The sequence below is a fragment of the Zerene cesonia genome, chromosome 7 (assembly GCF_012273895.1).
Source record: "Zerene cesonia ecotype Mississippi chromosome 7, Zerene_cesonia_1.1, whole genome shotgun sequence".
Classification (NCBI taxonomy): Eukaryota; Metazoa; Arthropoda; class Insecta; order Lepidoptera; family Pieridae; genus Zerene; species Zerene cesonia.
Genome location: NC_052108.1, coordinates 3,555,594 through 3,573,922, shown reverse-complemented (window position 1 = coordinate 3,573,922; position 18,329 = coordinate 3,555,594). Strand labels below are relative to the sequence as shown.

The 18,329-nt window shown below is 31.0% G+C and overlaps 5 protein-coding genes across 5 annotated transcripts in view; 3 read left to right on the top strand and 2 right to left on the bottom strand.

The window, feature by feature from the left end:
- Positions 1-85: 85 nt before the first annotated feature.
- Positions 86-3,135, bottom strand: LOC119840898 (pyrimidodiazepine synthase-like). Its single transcript, XM_038367672.1, has 6 exons — positions 3,080-3,135; positions 2,936-3,016; positions 2,688-2,855; positions 2,455-2,612; positions 820-1,065; positions 86-380 (listed from the first exon to the last, which is right to left on the bottom strand). The coding sequence occupies exons 2-6, from the start codon at positions 2,958-2,960 to the stop codon at positions 213-215; spliced, it is 765 nt and encodes a 254-aa protein (XP_038223600.1). The 5' UTR covers positions 2,961-3,016; positions 3,080-3,135; the 3' UTR covers positions 86-212.
- Positions 3,136-4,131: 996 nt separating this feature from the next.
- LOC119828276 (centrosomal protein of 135 kDa) lies at positions 4,132-8,130 on the top strand. The gene is made up of 2 exons (XM_038350388.1): positions 4,132-7,509; positions 7,905-8,130. The coding sequence occupies exons 1-2, from the start codon at positions 4,384-4,386 to the stop codon at positions 8,043-8,045; spliced, it is 3,267 nt and encodes a 1,088-aa protein (XP_038206316.1). The 5' UTR covers positions 4,132-4,383; the 3' UTR covers positions 8,046-8,130.
- Positions 8,131-8,539: 409 nt separating this feature from the next.
- Positions 8,540-9,834, bottom strand: LOC119828260 (transmembrane protein 170A). The gene has a single exon (XM_038350369.1). The coding sequence runs from the start codon at positions 9,551-9,553 to the stop codon at positions 9,155-9,157; it is 399 nt and encodes a 132-aa protein (XP_038206297.1). The 5' UTR covers positions 9,554-9,834; the 3' UTR covers positions 8,540-9,154.
- Positions 9,835-10,896: 1,062 nt separating this feature from the next.
- On the top strand, positions 10,897-15,381 carry LOC119840724 (nucleolar GTP-binding protein 2). The gene is made up of 4 exons (XM_038367443.1): positions 10,897-13,107; positions 13,743-14,244; positions 14,584-14,761; positions 15,244-15,381. Exons 1-4 carry the CDS (start codon positions 11,044-11,046, stop codon positions 15,335-15,337), a joined length of 2,838 nt encoding a protein of 945 aa, XP_038223371.1. The 5' UTR covers positions 10,897-11,043; the 3' UTR covers positions 15,338-15,381.
- A 1,542-nt stretch (positions 15,382-16,923) lies between these two features.
- Positions 16,924-18,329, top strand: part of LOC119840791 (breast cancer anti-estrogen resistance protein 1) — a 51,030-nt gene continuing 49,624 nt past the window's right edge. The window contains exon 1 of the mRNA XM_038367534.1: positions 16,924-17,048. Coding sequence (XP_038223462.1) covers positions 16,995-17,048 — 54 coding nt within the window. The 5' untranslated portion in view covers positions 16,924-16,994. The remainder of the gene's footprint in view (positions 17,049-18,329) is intronic.

Here is an 18,329-nt window from a genome sequence, read left to right as displayed (position 1 = left end):
AGTCTAAGACCATTTCAGTGACTATTTCAGGCCATTATTCCCTTTTTTCTTAAATAAATAGTGACTTTTTCAATAAAAGGTATAATAATTACAATTGTACTTTATTGCACCAAAATCAATAACAGGTATTATGCAAAATTAATTAAATCTTTCAATAATGTTTATACATTTCCCTTGTATGGAGAGGGATGCAGCAAGGTTTCAACTTGATCTTATTCCTTCTTCTTCCTAGGGCGCATGCAGCACACATTGCTGGTATCAAGCATGTTATAATCTGGGTTCCCCTTTGCCCGTGACTCAGTGAACTTAGCATGAGTATCTGGAGCTAGGCAATATGCTTTTACAGCATCTACATTCTTCATTGCTTCAATATACTTCAACTGTAAACAGGATAAGACAAACTGTTTAAGACATTTTCTTTATACACCTTAATATCTTCTAGTACATACATATAAGATATAGTTCATCATAATAGAATAGAGAGAGTGGGTCATGTGTCATATATTTAGTGTAGTTATATCACTACAATTACTGTTTAAATTTACAAGTTAAAGAAAAAATTGTACTGTACTTCAGTAATGGTCAGTAATGGTCAGCAATGGCCCGTAATTGCCAATATTCATGGATAAGCGATGATAATGATGTTGCTGGAGAGAGATATATAGACAGATAGCAAAGCCTATCTAAATAATATAATAACTATATAAATAACTATGCATCTATAATAAATCTTCCAAAATAATTTCTACAAAGATGCGATTCCAGATTAACATTTTAAGAATAAAATGAAAATTATATATGTTTTACAATATTTCTTACCAGAACTGCATATTTATCTTGTTCAATAGCAAATTCAGATTTTCCTAGCAGTGGCAAAGCCAGGAAACGCTCCAAAAATGGCCAAAGAGTATAATCAACAAGTCCAGGCTGGTCTCCAAACAAGTATGTTGTATTGCGAGCTTCAATTTCTTTTTGCAATAGTTCTAGTCCCTTGTGATAATTTTCTGCAGAAGTTGGGGTAAGAGCTTGGGCATTGAACGCTGCAGTATAGTATGCGGATTGAGCCTATAAAAAAAAATATAGCATTAATAAATCTACCTATATTTAAGAAATTGAGCAGTAACCAACAACTTCACAAAGATTTTTTATTTTTGCAAATATTAAATTGAGATTTTTATTTTTGCAAATATTAAATTGAAAACATACAGAGCATTTAGGACTTGACTTAAATTTTCAGACTATGATAAAAAAAAAGTCTGAACACAAGATTTTTAAATACCTACAACTTTGACATTGAAAATTTTTCTTAGGTATAGTGATTTCAGAATGAGAGATGGACGTCATTTATTCTTATAAGCTAACACTTCTTGACCTCAGATCACCATTCATTTTCATTACAATTCTCTTCCTTTTCTAATTAGTATTACAGAGTGCACAAGTATTTTATTAAGTCATCATTACCATTAGAACTTCATTATTTAGCATGATGTGGTAGAAGACCTACTGTAGAATAACAAAGAGAGCTGTTCTCTATTCTTTTTTGGTAGATATCAAGTGGATCAGGCCACCAAATGTATCATGTAGCAGATTCCATACTTAATAATATAAATGTCAATAGCTGGATCTTCCAAAATTGGTTAGTGACACATCCTACATACACAATGCTTACCAATAATAAAATTTAATAAAGTACTGTCTCAGAAAAAAAAAGCATACAATAGGTAAAAACAAATGACAAACTCTTTACGTTTCAGCATGATACATTTCAGTGCTTCCTTAATCTTCTATCTTAGTCTCTTTTACTCTAATATTATATATTGCTAGGGGAAAGCCAAATACTTGTGTAGTAGGGTAGTGAGCAAATAATCAAGGTTATTGAGTAATATAATCCCCTTAATTGTAAGAAAGAACATTAAGCTTTAGCATGTCTCGGACTTTGTGCTGTCACATTAGAATAACTGTGGAGCATCTGAGCTCTTAAGGTTTATTTTCATATGCACCTATCACCTTACAAATAAAGTGTTTATAGCAGTAGGTATGGAATTTACAGTATGGTGTCTCTTATCTGTTACATAATAACTGTTCAGTAATAAATGGTAATAACATCTAAAAAGCATTGAGATTTGATATAATAATATAATAATACTAACATAATACAAAACTTAGCAACTTGAGCAATCATAACAGTAAATAAACCTATACCAAGCATTTTAAGATATATATAGATACATTTAATAAGAACATAAATGTCAATAGAGAATAGATAGGTTATCTCTAATATGTAAAAGAAATGAATTAAGATAACTTTCACTAAATGTCTGTCTTAACTTGAATTTTCCTGCAGAGGATTGATAATTGATCCTAGTAATCTTAGATTGTATAACAAAATATATTTTAACAAATTTATATGATAGTGGGAATCACCATTTAAATAATATTTAAATATCTACTTACAGCTGCAAACAATTCCACAATGAGCTTATCTTGGGCTCTTCTTAATGGATCTGATGATTGCAGTGGAGGATCAGGATATTTTTCATCAAGATATACATTAATTACATTGCTGTCGAAAATAGCTTTTCCAGCCTCATATTCCAATGCAGGTACAGTTCCTTAAAAAGAAGTAAAGAATGAAGAAACTTGGTGGCAAAAAACATTTAAATATTGACAAGTAAAAATTTTCTTACCTTTTGGACTAAAGCTGAAAATCCATTCGGGCTTATTGTCAAGATCAATATGTACTAAATCATATTCTAACTTCTTAGCATTCAAAACGAGCACACTCCTCTCTGCATACGGACAAAATCTCATGGCAAATAACCGCAATTTTCCGGTAAATGGTGGTAATGCGTCACCTATGATAATAAAGCAATGTAACTATTACTTTACCAATATATTGATATACTCTAAATGTATGAGCATTTACTTATCTTACCGGTTTTCAAATGTTTTTCGGACATGTTTATAGTAGGTTAATAAATCCGAAATCAAAATAGATGAAAAATCCAACAAGAAACTGAAAATTTAAACTGAATATAATTAATGTACTGATTAAATTTTTAGTAAGACTAATCCTTACCGGTCGAAACAAATTTACATAGGAACACAGATTATGAACTAGTGAGTAGTTGCGAAGTTGAAGTTGAAACAATGAGGAGTCACAAAAGTGTTACTAACTCTCAAAAATATTTATCCCTAAGCCTAAGTCAAAATCCCCTAAAATTGCCATATTTATTTAAAATTTCTCCTAAAAATAATATATAAAAGTAATATGTAGTAATATTTCGTTATTTTCTTTATTTATAAATTGTCTAATACTTTATAAATTATAACAATTTCTTCTGAAGAGTCCAAATTTTAAAAAAAATATATGATTCTAAAAATGCAGTCTCTGTCATTACATTGACATTATATAAACTCAACAGTTTTGAAGATGGATTAAGTGTAGAGTATGATCCACCATTCCGAAATAATCGATCCATCATTATAACTAACCAACATTTCAATCTATAATCTATTCCGTAGCTTATTTTTGATAATGCTATAGATGGAGAAATCATGTAATGCATAGGTAGAACTACCGAGAGTTCTACTTAATTACACTTTGCTTTAGTACGTACATTAAAAATATTGTTCAAAAAATGTGTAATTGAAAAATTGTTATTTTGTAACTAAAATATATTATCTTCTGACGAATAAAAAATTCCCTAAAACTTTCAAATCTAAAAATTTGCAAAATAACCCAAAAATTTAGGCGAAAATCGCCCAAAGTTGGCATAACTGTCACAAAGTTTCAATCGGGAACATAGATTATACCCTAATTTACTGATCAATAAACAGTTTTAAGTATATAAGTGTATAATCTGTAAGGCGATGTTACAATCATAAATTTACAGATTAAGCACTAGTTACTCCCCTGCTGGACCCTCAGGGAGCGCGTAATCGTCGTTTAAAGTCCAGACACGCCTCTCCACCCTTAGCTGCTCACGACATGTTGCCCCCTTATTGCAATTTTACAGCGACTTTTTAGAGGGCCCATTTGTGAGAGAGCGAGTCACCGTCTATTTTTATGTCATGTATATAACTGTTATAGTATTCTGTGGTCACCATGACATAGATATATATATATTCACAACTGATTTAGTTACTCAATTTTGGACAAAGTGATCGGAAGTTTACAAATTGTTGCCATAGATTATACCTTGTTGCTCTGTGGAACTTGGTAGTGACAGTAGCATGTACATGCATATTACTTACCCTGGAATGTAAACAAAATACGATTCCTATCTTTAATATATTTTTTCTGTTATGTAGAAATAGTTCTATTAAGATTAGAAAGTAGTTTTATGATTAGATCCGCTGTTTCCGAATAAAAGAAGCAAAATGGGGGAGAATTATTTCTGTTTAAAAAAAAAGCTAGAGGAGCTTGGATACAACAACACCTTACCTGTTGAAGCTGTAGGCTTAGTAGAATGTATTTTAGCTGACTTGTTGCAAACAACTCGAAGTTTACAGCGTTACATGGATCTATCCAAAGAAGCTTTGCTGCAAAGAGATAACTTAATGATTGAGTTAGAGCCTTACAAGTGTGATAACGCTAAATTAATTCAAGAAAACAATCAACTGCATCGCGAAATTATTCAACTAAAAGAAGAACATTTAAAACTAGTTAAAGATAGTCAAAGAAAAATTAAATCACTGTCAGAAGAATTAATGAAAAAGGAGAATTTAATAAGCAAATTGCAACATGATGTTAGGGATCTAAGCCTTAGAGGATTATGTGCTGAAACATTAAGCAGCCGTTATCGGAGTAAGAGAAAGGATGCTGGAGATAACACAGGTTTTTCAAAAATCTGTGTTTGTAATGATAAAAATGATAATACAGGGAAAGACATTGCAGAATTATCAAGAACAATTCAGTCTTTACAAGAGAAACTTGAAACCTATAGTGACGAAGTTATCTTACTAAAAAATCAAGTTGAACATAGAGATAATGAAATTATAAGACTTACTATATTATTAGAGGGTGGAAGGCCAATATCTGCAATTTCAAAAGATATTTATACTGACAAGCCTGAGAACAAAGGCCAAAATTTACAGAAGCAAGTTAAAGATTTAGAAAAGTCAAATGAACAACTTAGGATTGAGCTAGAAAAAAGTTTAGAAAAACAACATGAAGCTATGCTTCGAGCCCTTGATCTTGCTGACAAGAATAAAGGCCTGAAAGATGAATTGAAAAAAATGGACATATTAGCTTTAAAAGTTGAAGATGACTGCAATAAAAGACTTGCTGAAACAATGAATGAAATTAATGTATTACAAAATAAGATTGAAAATTTGGTTTTAAGGAATTCAAAATTAGAAAGAGATTTATCAGAAATCAATTTACAAGAACAGTCTCCAAAAAACAATATAAATAAAACTTCATCACAAATGCAAGATAATGAAAAGTCTGCTTTCTTAAAAGAAATTCAAGACCTAGTGGAATTGAATAGAAGTCTTCAAGATAAAATTTTCGCCTTATCTCAAACAAACAAGATTCAACAGAATCAATTTATCAATAATTGTGAGTATGATACATCTAGTTCAAGATGCCTTGCAAAGACTGATTTCCAGAAACTGCTTGAGGATGAGAGAAAAAAATATGAAAGATATATACATGATGTTCAAGAAAAATTAAATGAGACAATGAATTTATTCAATAAACAATTTAAAACCAATGAGAAAATCTCTAATGCAATTTCGCCATCAGAAAATTTTTTCATAAAAGACTTGCATTTAAAATTATGTGAAAGTGAACAAAAATTATTAATGCTAAAAAAAGAAAATGACGATCTAAGAAAAAATGTAACCTATAAAGAAGATAGCAGCAAAAATAATTATAAAGATATAGTAAGACATTTAAATATTGAAAATGCAGAATTGTCTAAAGAAAATATATCACTGAGCCAGCAACTTAGTCAATATAAGGCAAGTAGAACAGAAAATTATGATAAAAGTAGCTACCTTCAGGATGAAAATTGTAAATTAAAAAAAAAGATTGACATACTCACAAAGGAAATAGATGCATTAAGAAGGGACAATCAAGAGCATAATATTCGATATAGAGATGCTTTAAATTCATGTGATAAACTGAAAAGTGATTTAGCTTTTAAACAGAGTCAAATTGAACAATTAGAAGAAGAAAATTGTTCTTATAAAGTGACCAGCAGAACTGGAAGAGCATCTGCTGATAGATTGCGTGAGGAGTGCAACATGTTAAAAGATCAATTAAAAAAACTAAAAAGTGAATTAATAAAAGAAAAAACATTAGCCAATCAAATAAGGAATATTCAACAAGAAACTGAAAGAAGTACTACAGAATCGCAGAATGAATTATTATTAACACAAAAGAAATTAAGTTTGGCAAAAGATACCATTGAAGACTTAGAAAAAAAATGTAAAGACTTACAAACAGAAATGTCAGTATTGAATAATGATAAATCTAATTTAATAGAAAATATTAAAATGATTGACAGGGAAAGGGACAGATTAGTTTTGGAATTAGATCAAAAAGCAGAAAATACAAGTATGCTTGAACAAAAACTAAAATCTCAGTTATTTGATATTAACAAGCTAGAAAATGAGATATCAGATCTAAAGAGAAAATTAAATGTTCACAAAGTATCAGAACACAAAATTTCTGATTATGAATCTCAAATGGCATTTTTAAATGGGGAAATATTAAGATTAACTCAGCAATATGATACAGCTGTAATAGAAAATAAACATCTTCAGAATAGTTTAGCAGATGCTAATGGAGAATTAAAATTGAACAAAATCGAATTAGAAAAATCTCGAAGAGAGGTGGACAGTCTCAAACAACAGTTACAACATTATGTTGCTGAAATTAGAAGAATAGAAGAACTTCTGTCTCAAAAAGAAGCTGATAGATCAGATATGTTGGAACAATTTGCAAGTTTGTCTGTTGAGGCAAACATTTTAGAGAATACAAATCATTCCCTTGAAAGTGAGTCAGCTTCAAAGTCATTACAACTTCAATCTTACATTTCAAAGATACAAAGCTTAGAAGAAAAGGTTTTAGACAAAGATAGAATAATTGAGACCCAGTCTGCTCGAATTGCTTCAATGACCTGTAAGATAAATGCATTGGAGAATGAAGTAAGATTGATATCAGAGGAAAAAGTAGTTTTAGAACAAAATGTACAGTATCTTAAGAAAATGTGCAAAAACTTACAAAGTGAACAAAAACAGGGCACACTTAGTAATGTAGACTCAGAATTAAAACTATATGAGAATAGGATAAAATCTCTTTCAAATTCCAAATTAAAACTGGAGGAAGAAAAAAAAGACTTAATTGATAAGATCTCAACAACTGAAAACCTTTTATCAAATGCAAGGAGAGAAATCATAGAATTAAAATTAGCATTACAGGATGCTACATCTGAAACCAAATCACTACAGGAACGAATGAGTACATATAGTAGAAGAGAGTCAGACATGGTTGAGGTGAGCTTTTCATCAGCATCTATATATTAATATCCAGGGTTTTGTCAAATATTTTAATGTGTCTTTTGCACATACTGCAATGATCCACAAATCTTGTAGTGACCATCCATGTGAGTGAAACTGTGGGCTTTGGCTGGGGCCTACAGTTTCACTCACATAGTATCTGCAAAAAATGTAGACTGTGCTATTGTAGGCTGCTTTTTCTCAGCTGAATTTGCCTGAAAGAGTAACAAACATACATGCTTACAAACTTTTTTTATTTGTTACCTCATAACTATTTGCTGGGGGGAAAAGCTATGGCATTTAAATTTAGTTTAGTTCTGACAATTTGAAAGCAGTTTCAGTTTTGTTTAATAATAATTTGTATTTATTTTTATTGAACTGCTGTTTTTCAGAATCGTTTTACAAGAGAGGAACTAGAATTACCTCTTTTACTTGATGAAACAATTCATGAAGAAAGTAATGAAGATGATGACAGTGGACGGTCACATGAAGTCCACACAAGATCACATTATACCCATGGAAGTACTTTATAATTATCAATTTAAGGACAGTATGAAAGATGAAAATAATGTGTAAATTATTTATAATTATGATTGTTATTTAATTTTTAATAAAGTTTAAAAGACATTACTTTTATTAATGCTGCTAATTCCATACCTACTGCAATCTTACTAATTATGTATTTTTGTTAAATGTATGATAAATGTACAGGCCTTGACAGAAATTATGCAATTACATTCAACAGCCATGATAATTGTTAAAAGATTAGATGCTGGAAGTTTGATAACCTTTATAACTGTATAAATTTTTTGACTTTAGGAAATTTATAACAAATGCAGGATAATGTATGTGACCAAAAGTTGAACAAGTATTAACTGTAAAAGATACAAAGTGAATATTTATAAAACAGATTATTTATTTTGCCCATATATCAAAGAAGTTCATACATTACATTTTTTTACAGTTACATTCCATACAAATAAGAACAATACCTACTACTACAACTACATTGTATTAATATACTCTATTTCATAGTTTATAAACACATGGCTTTGAAAACTGTAGAAAATGATAGTGTTATATGTACAATATACTAACTGGACCAATAAGTGTCTTAAGTACAATTTAAACTATTAGTGAAATATCAATTTTACAATATGTTTACTAAAAATTGCTTTTCATTTTAAATAATTTAGATAACATAACTTAATAATTTTGGTTTTTCGGTGGGAAATCACTTTTTAACCAGGTTAAACACTAAGGCAAAATGATTTTGATTCATGGAATGCTTAGTTACAAAAAACTACATTATATACAGAGGTCCTGACATTTTTTATATTAGAATTATAACAGACATCATTATTATGAATGCTGTGGATGAATAATTAAGATTGTCATTTCAGTTGCTAAGTAGATTCTTAATACATTTTATAAAATTTTATTACTTAAACAGTACAAGCACACACCTATACATATATATTTATATTTTGACTAATATTGGTAAATAAATGAGTATTACCACACCAAAGCAGATTATAATCTAGACACTAAAAACATACATTTTAGCACCATTCCCCATTTATAAAGATTTATTCTATCATAATTGACATAACTTTACAAAATCATTGTTTCATATTGTTTATTACAATGTAGCTAAAATCCTTGTAAAACCAATTCCAGCTCCTAGGACAGTCTGTCCTATACCCCATATCATTGCATGTATTGGTGGCATTGTTAAGTTGGCGGCTCGGTATATGAAGGCTATAGCTGCACTGCTTGCTACACCAGAAGTAACTGGACTCATCACACCCATTACAATAAGAAGCACTGGAAAAAACTTGCCATATTTATGCTTTCTTAATGTTCCAAAAGCAACTAGTGCAGCACAGGTATGCACAAACACTGAGGAACACAAAGACCAAAGAAATACTGGATACCACATCTCACCAAATGTATCTAAAGGGTCAACAGGAGTCAATTTTAGTATATCGACAAATGAATCGAATTCCGATACACTGAATTCTGACAACATGTCATACATGTTGTCTCAAAGAGTCTGATGCATAAAGGCATCGGGGTAGCTGTTCTGATCACTAAATAATCTTATCAATTATTTTAAGCGTTGATCAATGATTTAAACACTCGCACTTTATTAAAATACGTTGTTTCAAAATTATAAGTCTCGCTCTTATCGGAAAGGTTGTACATTTTTGTTTGATAAAAATGTTAAATTATGAGTATTAAATACAATAAAAAGTTGTTAATCGAAAAATCTAAAACTCGATATTCGTAGATTCTGACATTTTGTTTTTGTTTGGTTTGACAATTGACATATTTCATTTTCCTAAGTCACAGATTAAGAACTAGTTACTACGTTACTAAGTCAAAGGCAACTTGACACAGTGTGTTGAGTGCGCAAGTATTAAAAAATACGAATATCATATCAAAGTACTCTGTGATAATATTCCGGAATTCAGACACATAAAAATACCAAAATAAATTTATATGATTCCTTAAAGCTATTATATTTCACTATCACTAACTTCAAATAGACGGTTTTTTTTTACAATTTATTTTAACCTGTTTCGTGCAAGACACATTTGAGTTATCTAAAGTAAATGCGGATTATAGTAGAGTTATCTTTGGCTATATCTACTATCAATGAGGATTACCATGTAGTTATTCTGTGCCGTTACATCAAAGACTATATATAAGAAATATAGATTCTATAAAATAAAAAAATAGATTCTGGGCTTTTCAGCATTAAGATGTTTTCTCGCCGCCTAACTATGGATACAGCGTGTTTTGGGGAAATATAAAGCAGGCTATTACAGTTATATCAGTTTACAAGGTTACATGTCTTTGTTTGTTCATAGTTGCCGGAATTCCATTTACTTCTTCTGACTTTATAATTGGATCAATAAACAATACAATAATACAATTTCTTTAAAGTAACATACATATGTGAAACTATTTTATTTTAAATCGGTTCAAAATTGCTAAACCTTTTTATTTTAGAAGCCGTTTAAACAGGAGCCGAAGTTCCTAATAATATTTTGACCTAGGGAAAAAAAAGCCTTCCCTTTTTATATCAGAATATTTCATTATTGTGTTCTCTACTCTATTAATTATCTACACTTACAATCATTGGTATGAAGTTGGCAACAAACCATATAAAATCGAAGTTCGAACTATTGTTTTGTACGTATTTTATACCTACATTATTAGGGTTTCATTGTGTTGAGAGTTACTGATTGAGTGAGAGTGTATTTTAAGAGTTTGTGGATTCACATACTTAAAGACTATTTATTTGACTTCTTTAACAATTTTAAAGGTGCGTATAATTTTCTAACGAAATTGAGTTTTTGATACATTTCATGAGATTGTCTACGAAGTGAAGTTTGTGCGCTTATCGTATTGATATGTCAATTTAACATTGTGGTGTAGTCCGCAATGCACATAACCTCCACATAAATTGTTTTATGTTTATTGCGTGTTCAAATATATTAGTGATATTTTCACAAACACAAAATGGGTAAAGTACGATCCGCTCCGGGGGCACCCCGAAAAGAAGGATTTAATAAATCTGTACATTCAATGAATCCTGATCGACCAACTGAAGGATTAAAGGGTGTCGGTAAACCACGTACAAAAGGCACTATAAAAAGATTGCAGATGTACAGGAACTTCAAAGCTAAAAGAGATAAAACTGGAAAAATATTAACACCTGCTCCCTTTCAAGGTTGGCTTCCCTCAGGAACACAAGCAAGAGTAGAACCAAATCAAAAGTGGTTTGGAAATTCCAGGGTCATTTCTCAGAATGCTTTACAAAAGTTTCAAGATGAGTTTGGTGCTGCAGTCAAAAATCCATATCAGGTTGTTATGAAACCAACAAATTTACCTATAACTCTACTTAATGAAAAAGCTAAACATGCTCGTGTGCATCTTCTTGATACAGAGGGATTTGATAAAACATTTGGTCCAAAGAAACAAAGAAAGAGAGTGAACCTTAAATTTAATGATTTAAATACATTGTCCAAAGCAGTTGAGGAAAGCACTGACAAATACGATGAAAGCAAGGATATTGATAGAGTGCGAGAGGATACAGGTGTTAAAGACAGTCAAAGAGAGTGGATTTTTGGTGCTGGAATGAGCAAACGAATTTGGAATGAACTGTACAAAGTAATCGATTCTTCTGATGTTTTACTTCAAGTTTTAGATGCTCGTGATCCTATGGGTACAAGGAGCTCTTATGTTGAAAAATTTCTACGAGAAGAAAAGCCTCATAAGCACTTAATATTCATTTTGAACAAAGTAGATTTGGTGCCAAATTGGGTAACACAGCGATGGGTAGCTATATTGAGTGCAGAATACCCAACAATAGCTTTCCATGCATCTATGACACATCCATTTGGTAAAGGATCGCTTATTAATCTATTGCGTCAGTTTGCCAAACTTCACATTGATAAGAAACAGATTAGTGTTGGGCTTATAGGTTATCCAAATACAGGTAAATCCTCTGTGATCAATACATTAAGAGCAAAAAAAGTTTGTAAAGTAGCTCCTATAGCTGGTGAAACAAAAGTCTGGCAATACATAACATTAATGAGAAGGATATATTTAATTGATTGTCCTGGTGTTGTGTATCCATCTGCTGAAACAGACACTGAAAAAGTACTCAAAGGTGTGGTCAGAGTTGAACTAGTTCAAAATCCAGAAGACTATATTGAGGAAGTAATCAAAAGAGTGCGTAAAGAATATCTAGTTAAAACATATAAGGTGGATGGATGGGATACATCAACTGAATTTTTAGAGAAACTTGCAGCTCGGACTGGAAAATTATTAAAGAAAGGAGAACCTGATATTAGTGCTGTGGCTAAAATGGTTTTGAATGATTGGCAAAGAGGAAAGCTGCCTTTCTATGTCGCACCAGAAGGATTTGAAATTCCTTTATCCAAGCAAAATAAAGATGATGAAGCAAAAGAAGCACAAGAAGTTGCACCTGAAAACAAAACAGATGAAAATGTTAATGATACAACAGAGACAGAGACAAAAACTGATGCTTCAGATAAACCAACTTTAACAATCAATAAATTAGTGATAGCTCAAGATTTTGCTAAAATAAGAGTAGGATTGCAATTTGACAATGTAGATGATGTTAAAGCTCTAGAGGATATAGATATTCCAGAAGAACTTAAAGGAATTGATGAACAAAATAATGATGAGGAATCGCAAGATAAAGATGAGGATAAAAGTAATGTTACAGATACATCACAAACTGAAAATGATAATGAACAAGATGGTGAGGATAGTGACTCAGATATTAGTAGTTTCTATAGCAATGATGACAAGGCATGTAGTGATGTTGAAGATTATTTGACAAATGATCCTGAAACTATTAAAGAAATGAAGAAACAGAAAATTCAAGCTGCCAGTGGAACATTTATTATTGAAGAAATAACTCAGCAAGGAAAGAAAAGGAAGGCTAATGGAGAAGCTCCTGTGAAAACAAAGTTAACAGCAAAACGAAGAAGGGCCATTGAAAGAGCTCAAAAGCGTACCAAAACTGGCAGCAACTTTTATGAAGTGTCCAATGTTAAAAATAGGAACAGAAATAAGAAGAAACCTTAAAAACTTTAATTATAAACTAAACTGTTTAAAAATAAAATGTAACTACACCAATATGTAAAAATAAAATTTATTTCAAGAATTCGTTTTTTGTATTCATCATCAATATTTTAAAAATAAACTTGCTTCACATTGATGTGTTTTAAACTCATTTCTTACAAATATTTGTAACTGCAACCAGAATTTAAATTCAAGCAAATAAAAAAACCTTACAAAATACAAAACTATTGTGTGTGTGTAATGCCACAAAATTTAGAAATATTTAGAAAAATTTAGTACCTTTAAAGTGTTTTTATTTCTTGACATTATTGATGGAATGAAACAACATTTATTTGATAAGATTTCTTAATTTTTATTGTAATTAACTATTACCACCTTTTATTATATTTTTGGTATATATCAAGTTATGGTATTTTAGCCATATCAATGCATATGAAGCATTGATGTATTTTTAAATTAAATGAACCTTGATACTCTTGAAATAACATCTAGTTATTTTAAGATAGTAATCCTATTAACAATCTGCTCATCATCAATGTTCAATCTTATATTTCATATAAATACATATACAAGTAAATTTTTAAAACTGCCATATATTTCAGATGTCTTCAGGGAGTGAAAGTGATGATGATTATGTACCAGAGGAGCCGGAGAAACTTTCGGAAGAAGAATCAGCTGACGAAGAAACTGAACATCAGTTTGAAAATGAAGTTGAAGCTAAAACAAAGAAGCGAAAAAGTAAACAACAAAGTAAACCTAAAAAGAAAATAAAAAAGGGTGAGGTTACAGAAGAAACAAAAGAACCAGAACCAGTCACTCAAGAAACAGGTGCTCAAGAAGAAGAAAAAAAAAGAGAAGAAGATTTGTGGGCAAAATTTTTAGAGGGAACCGATTCAACACCGAAACCTAAAACACAAGAGGTCATTAGTCAACCAGTAAAAGAACAGACTAATAATGTAGCAAATATAAAGAAAAGTGTACCATTAAAAGCTGACACAGATAAGGATAGGGAAAAAAGGATATTTGAGTTTGCAGGCGAAACTATAGTAGTGGAAAATAACGTAATTAAAGAAAGAGTTAAGACAGCTGAAAAACCAACCTTAGGTAGGTGATTAACATTCTTATAAAATAAAAAGAACTAAATTGCTTGTATTGAATTAATTTAAATTGATTAATATATTTATTTTTATATGATTTTTGTGCCTGATGATAGGAGACTAGAGAGATATAAGCTATATATAGATATACTACTTTTTTCCGTGTTGAAATTACATTCTCATTTTTTTTTCAACACATCAGTGCAAAGCCTTGGATAGAATGCTAGTCTAATATAAAAGCTCCTTAATCCTAAATTGAATATAAACACATATAATCAATATAAGTACCATAGTGGTTTTGTTGTAAAAGTACATGATTAAAGTATTTATTGTATTTATTTTTCAGTAAGTAAAGTAGGGCCTTCACCATGTGCAAAACCAGCAGGATTGTCTAGTGTCGTAGGCCAATTAAATAAGAAGAACAAATTATCCACTCTAGAAAAGTCTAAGTTAGATTGGAATACATATAAGCAGGAAGAAGGAATCGAGGAAGAAATAACCAGTCACAACAAGGGAAAGGACGGGTATTTTTTTTTATATGATAACAAAGCTTTGCAACAATGTTCTAACAAATGATCAAATCACACACAGTTATGAAATAATCGATGGTAGGACTAATACATCCATAGAAATATCAAAGAATTAGAATTGGTACGTTAATAAATTATTAAGAAAATTCAAGCAAGGCATTTCTCTCATCATTCATTGAATAACGGAATAAAAATATATTTTAGTCCTTTATTAATTTATATATTAATATGTGAAAAAAAGCTGTATGTGGTGCGCTAATGTCCTAGTTAGTCCAGCTCCGTCCGCTAGTGGAGTCCAGAAAGCTAAATTTTCTTATAATTATGCATAAAAATACATTCGATCCACAAAAAAAAAAACACACAACCATGATTTGACACTCGTCAAAAATTATTGCATAATTCGAAACTTTTAAATGAGGTAGATACTTCCACCACCGCAGGCCCACGAGTTAATGTAAATGTATATTATTTTACAGATTCTTGGAACGTCAAGACTTCCTAGGGCGGACTGATGTACGTCAGTATGAGATTGAACGAGATTTAAGGATGAGTAAACGAAGTAACCGATGAGCGAACTAAATGACATAGCTACAATTTGCCATAATACCTACACTTGTAATAAACAATTGTATTGATTTTATGTGTTTTAATCATGTAACTAATGTATACTGCATGGTTTTAATTATTTACTAGGACCTCCGGTTGTCAATATTAGACTAGATGAAATTGATGAAACCAATGAAATTGAATTGAACAAAAATAAGTGGTTATGGTGTTGCTGCCTCAACTTTACTGACCTAACCAATCTTAATAATTCTTATGTATATGAATACTAGTGCTTCCCATTTGGTCCTTACAATTTAATTTATTCTAATAATTGTAAGGCGGTTTATTTAAAATAACTATTCTGGTGTTTATACTTAATAGGTAGGTGTTTATACTTAATTAACCAACTCGTGAATCGTGATGTCCAGTCAGAAAAACATATTTGTTATTAGCTTTTCCAGCTATTTTTGAAATATCTGGATTCAATTACAGTATTTCTCTAAACCTTCCTCTTGAATCACTCAAAAAAACTCCATCAAAATTTGTTGCGTAATTTTAAAGATCTAAGCATACAGACACACAGACGGCGGAAAGTGACTTTGTTGTATACTATGTAGTATGTATTCTAAATTCTTACATAATTCGAATGAAAATTTATTTAAAAAGTTTGAAGCTTTAATTATAGGGTGCACAAGAAAATTGGAGATTCTACATAGAGGCCCGTTTCCTTTTCCTCACCCGTCCCAGTCCATTCCTTCTTTCCAGTCGTTAATCCTTTTCTTTTCCCTTAACCCATATAAACGGGCATCGCATTCGCAGAGGCACTACTTATACGAATGGTCATGGGTGGTGGTGAATGGTGATCGCTTACCATCAGGCGAACCACCAGCTCAGTTGCCCGCTATGACATACATAAAGTGAAATCTATATTATTACTTAATTATTATTATCGAAATTACATTATTTTCTTGACGTATACAATGATTTATAAGAATAAATTAAATGTGTTACCACATCAAATTATTTGTTTGTGTTTAATTTTTGTAATAAAATAATAATATGAAATAGGTACTATAGTTTGGCGCACAATTCAAGATTTGCGCTTAAATTGTTTGTTTCAATGGTTAGCGAATCTCAGCGACAATCTTCTCAAGGCAAATCAATGGACGTTGCATACGTTTTGTTGGGTCAATTACTATAGCAAGCGTTCTCGCAAGGCCCATTTCATCCATTCGCCTCAATCACGTCAATGAATACGACTCGGAGCAATCAATTTCAATTTTAGGCCAAGCTTCGCACTGATATTCGACGTAGAAACAGCTACGTTTTTAAGTGTTTTTTTTCGGGAACGTTGAATTTGTCGTTTTGTGATGGGATTTACCAGCACAGCTGTTGAGGAATAAGCTAAAAGCATTATTAATTTGGGCACAAATGTCTAGGACATTATACTAGATATAAATGTTCCGAAAACGCAGCGGTTCTTCAATCTGCTGCTCAGGCGACGCCAGTGTGAAAGCGGCTTGGCAGTCGAACATAGAATATTTTGCGGTATAATTTGCTGAACAAACATTAAATAGAGTATCGTCATTGCAGTGTCACGTAGCCGATTTAAACATGCGCACGAGTGCACTCATATGCCTTTTTATAAAAATTAAATTCTTGTGAAATGTGCGAGTGAAAAATGACGGGTTTTGGTAGATGGACCATGTTTGAAGGTGCTATGGAAGACGTTCAGGTACCTACTATTTTGTATAATTTATATTTATTTTATAGGATTATACAAATGTTTATATTTGCTTTGTGTACATTTTTGTCTGTGTGTTAAAAAAAGATAAAAAGCTCTTAAATAAATTTGTCTTTGTTTTTGCGTGTTTAAAAGATGTTGATTTTTCTCGTGGTTCATCATTTAAAATATTATAAATATTGCTTCCTTAAACTATAGGTAAATATTGTGTAAAGGTACATTTATTTATGTGTCCAATGTTCATAGAATGAACTTTATCCTATTTCGTTAAAAAAGGCAGATTTTAAAACAATTACTTTTAATTTACAGTGGATAAACTGATAGCGCTTTTGAAAGCACGGATTTTATTTTACCATTTGAATATGCCGGAATTTGCTTATTTCTTATATTTTGAGTCTCTTTTTACCATCAAAGTCATCGTTGGCCTGCTCAATCTGTGTCAGATTAATTATATATGCAGCTACATTGAAATCTCTCTTTTTTTTCCATCAAAGTCAAAGTTAAAATTATTCATTCCGATTGACCCCAAAGGGGCACTTGAAAATCAAAACAATTAAAAAATTTTAAAATTTAATTTCTCTATTTGAATGTGGTACATTTGTTATCTGTTCGGGTAGTTTTGCTAAGGAAAGATTTATTCGTCTTATACAATCTGAAGGACAGCTTAGTACAGAACAAGGTTTTATGTTGTAAATTTTCGAATACCATAAACTGTTAGATTATATATATAATAGAAGTCTGCGAATAGCAACCCCTGCAAATAGTATCAACATAGTTGAGAGTTACATAAAATCAATGGTAACTCATTAATTTAGCTCAAAAACAGAAAAGGACTCAGAATTTAGCCCTGTGGAACACCTGTTATACTTTGAATACCCGGAGAAGGTTTCATTTATAATCACTCTTTCTATTCGATAAATACGATGATATAAGAGCGAATAGCAATTTGTTACAAAATTAAAACGTTAGCAGGCGCATGTTTTTTTTTTTATTTAATAGTAATTTTTTCGTTTTATTTAGTGGGGTGGCGATAATATATTCCCCATTTCTCTTTAAATATAAATGCCGTATAGATCGTAATTATAAACAATTAAGTCGTTAAAAGAGTAAGTATGTTCATCAAATCGAAATAGAAAAGGATGCGCAGTCGTAAAACCATCCTCGCTAGGAATATAATTTAATAATTTTCGTCATGAGCTCTTTAATTAAATGCCCATATTGCTCTATTTAAAAATATCACTAAACTGTAGTCTCATTATTAAGTGTATATAT

Bases quoted from the DNA above. Each gene is read 5' to 3' on its own strand.
- LOC119840898 (XM_038367672.1), bottom strand. From the start codon at position 2,960: ATGTCCGAAAAACATTTGAAAACCG. The intron at 1,066-2,454 runs GTAAGTAGATAT...TTTTTTTTATAG, and splicing joins TTGTGGAATTGTTTGCAGCT to GCTCAATCCGCATACTATAC. The intron at 381-819 runs GTAAGAAATATT...TCCTGTTTACAG, and splicing joins AAGATAAATATGCAGTTCTG to TTGAAGTATATTGAAGCAAT.
- LOC119828276 (XM_038350388.1), top strand. From the start codon at position 4,384: ATGGGGGAGAATTATTTCTGTTTAAAAAAAAAGCTAGAGGAGCTTGGA. The intron at 7,510-7,904 runs GTGAGCTTTTCA...GCTGTTTTTCAG, and splicing joins GAGAGTCAGACATGGTTGAG to AATCGTTTTACAAGAGAGGA.
- LOC119828260 (XM_038350369.1), bottom strand. From the start codon at position 9,553: ATGTATGACATGTTGTCAGAATTCAGTGTATCGGAATTCGATTCATTT.
- LOC119840724 (XM_038367443.1), top strand. From the start codon at position 11,044: ATGGGTAAAGTACGATCCGCTCCGGGGGCACCCCGAAAAGAAGGATTT. The intron at 14,245-14,583 runs GTAGGTGATTAA...TTTATTTTTCAG, and splicing joins AGCTGAAAAACCAACCTTAG to TAAGTAAAGTAGGGCCTTCA. The intron at 14,762-15,243 runs GTATTTTTTTTT...ATTATTTTACAG, and splicing joins CACAACAAGGGAAAGGACGG to ATTCTTGGAACGTCAAGACT.